This window comes from Nelumbo lutea, chromosome 1, assembly GCF_056320005.1.
Source record: "Nelumbo lutea isolate HS-2025 chromosome 1, American lotus-T2T, whole genome shotgun sequence".
Lineage (NCBI taxonomy): Eukaryota > Viridiplantae > Streptophyta > Magnoliopsida > Proteales > Nelumbonaceae > Nelumbo > Nelumbo lutea.
The window spans coordinates 193,524,520-193,527,137 of NC_142684.1; the positions used below are offsets into that span (position 1 = coordinate 193,524,520).

A 2,618-nucleotide genomic window follows, 5' to 3' on the forward strand; every position below is an offset into this window, starting at 1 on the left:
GAGGTGCTCCAAGCTGACTCATTGAACTGATCTGTGACTTGGCGTTGTATTGTCCAAAATGTTCGCGTCTCTCTATTTGTGTGGAAGGACCAAAATGCCTCTCATCAATGAAATCAAACGGGGCCTTCCAACATGAAATGTCCGAGGCTGGTCGGGCTGCGTTGAAAATGATCACCCTCGTCCTGTGGTAGAACTAACAGCTAATAAATATGTACTTCGTAAGAAAACAAAAACAAAATAGAAAGGTAGATGGACTCCATTTGGGAGTGGTAGGAAGAGAAAGTTAGGTGCAACGTGAAAGATCTTTCTGTTTCGTTGCTTTAACATTAATACACAAAGACAATAAATGAACATTTTACTTTTTTTGCTAAACAAAAGAACTTAATTTATATTATAGTATCAGCTCGTGCTTCAACCCTTCAGTCAGATACCCACCTTCCAGTCGTTTTTAATTCATATCAAACACATACAGAAAAGACACTATAAAGACACTATACCAACACAGCTCCTAATATGATCTATAGCCGCACTGATGGGATCGTACTTTTGAGATGGCAATCATGTTCGAGATGTGCGGGTATAGATCATGTTGGAAGAAGCTGTGTTGATAGCAGATCCACACTAACTCTATTTTAATCCTTCTGTCACAATAACCTTAATCAACGTTTAGCTTCAACAAATGGTTAAGCTGGTAGGATGATGGCATTTTTTGTCCAACCACCTAGAAAAAAAAATGAAAAACTTAACATTTTTTTTTAAGTTCAATCTATAAAAGGCAACACGTAGCTTGGATTGGCTGTAGAGGAGAGTCAAAGGAGAAAAGAAATAAAATAATTGTTGTAATGGCTCAACCACTTGCAGTTGCGTCTAGAGTTGAGAGCTTGGCGAGCAGTGGGATCGCTTCAATCCCCAAAGAATACGTGCGTCCTCAAGAAGAGCTGATCAGCATCGTCGACGTGTTTGAGGATGAGAAGAAAATCGATGAAGGACCTCAAATTCCAACTGTTGATTTGAAGAGTCTCAATTCGGAGGACCCCGCAGAGCGAGAGAAATGCAGGGAGGAGTTGAAGAAAGCTGCCATGGAGTGGGGTGTCATGCACCTTGTCAACCATGGCATCTCTGATGATCTCATCGAAAGGGTCAAGGCCGCTGGTAAGACCTTCTTCGATCTCCCCATCGAGGAAAAGGAGAAGTATGCAAACGATCAAGCCTCCGGCAAGATTGCCGGGTATGGGAGCAAGCTGGCTAACAATGCTAGTGGCCAGCTCGAGTGGGAGGACTACTTCTTCCACCTCATATATCCTGAAGGCAAGCGTGATTTGTCTATGTGGCCCAAGACTCCTGCCGACTACACGTAAGTTTATCATCGTAAATCCGTCCTTTTTGGTACTTGGCTTGTTCTTATTAACTGGGTTCTTGATATTTTTTATTTGGTTGATGACTCATGATCATGGCGCGCCCATGGTTGGCCGTGCAGTGAGGTGACGAGCGAGTACGCGAGACAACTTAGAAGCTTGGCGACCAGGGTGTTTTCAGCACTGTCGCTGGGGTTGGGACTCGAAGAAGGGAGACTGGAAAAAGAAGTCGGTGGAGTAGAAGAGCTGTTGATGCAAATGAAGATCAACTACTACCCCAAGTGCCCCCAGCCGGATCTAGCACTTGGCGTTGAAGCTCACACCGACGTCAGTTCTCTCACCTTCATACTCCACAACATGGTACCTGGTCTGCAGGCGTTCCAGGACGGTAAGTGGGTGACGGCCAAGTGCGTGCCCAACTCCATCATCATGCACATAGGAGACACCATTGAGATACTGAGCAATGGCAAATACAAGAGCATCCTTCACAGAGGACTGGTGAACAAAGAGAAGGTTAGGATCTCGTGGGCGGTCTTCTGCGAACCACCCAAGGAGAAAATCATTCTCAAGCCACTACCGGAGCTCGTCACTGAAACAGAGCCCGCACGCTATCCGCCTCGCACCTTCGCTCAGCACATCCAGTACAAGCTGTTTCGTAAGACCCAGGAAGGGGCACTTCTTACTAAATGAGTCTATCGGCATTGAGCGTTCGATTACGCGTCTCGTGCTAATTTGTCCTTTCTGCTCGTCCCTCTCATTTCTCTATCTCCCCACCTACTCCACCTACACGGTTGCATTGCTGCCGTTGCTACATAAGAAGGAATGTTCCTTTCGCATTAATCATTAAATAAATAGTTTAGTGGTATTTTTTATAATAAAATAATTTCTTGTTATAATACTTTTCAACTTGGCACGTATTCACACCACACATATCTCGGACGGATTAACCTTGGCTGTTCCTATGCCATGCTATTGAGACAGTTTCTGGGCAGTTCGTATATTCACGCCCATGCTTTCGTTTGTAGTCAAAATAAATTAAAGTAATGCGGCCTCCGACGGCTAAAATTTTTCCATAGTGTATTATTGTACAGTTCGAGATCTCCTACTCACTACATCCTGTCCTTCATGAAATTAATGACATTATGACAGCTGTCTCGATTCCACGTGACATCGACACAAATCTTATGGCTTTTTTGTGTTCACAACATTATTGGTTTGCACATTATCAACATATGCACGTGCTACTGCCACCTCAGAAAGAAT

The 2,618-nt window shown here is 44.1% G+C and overlaps 1 protein-coding gene across 1 annotated transcript; it reads left to right on the top strand.

Annotated features, from left to right (window-relative positions):
• The first annotated feature begins 428 nt into the window (after positions 1–428).
• LOC148880114 (leucoanthocyanidin dioxygenase-like) lies at positions 429–2,235 on the top strand. The gene is made up of 2 exons (XM_088961955.1): positions 429–1,354; positions 1,478–2,235. The coding sequence occupies exons 1-2, from the start codon at positions 843–845 to the stop codon at positions 2,043–2,045; spliced, it is 1,080 nt and encodes a 359-aa protein (XP_088818081.1). The 5' UTR covers positions 429–842; the 3' UTR covers positions 2,046–2,235.
• The last annotated feature ends 383 nt before the right edge of the window (positions 2,236–2,618 follow it).

Excerpts from the sequence above, each read along its gene's own strand:
- LOC148880114 (XM_088961955.1), top strand. The coding sequence starts at position 843 with ATGGCTCAACCACTTGCAGTTGCGTCTAGAGTTGAGAGCTTGGCGAGC. Across the intron at positions 1,355-1,477 it reads AAGACTCCTGCCGACTACAC|TGAGGTGACGAGCGAGTACG; the intron begins GTAAGTTTATCA and ends TTGGCCGTGCAG.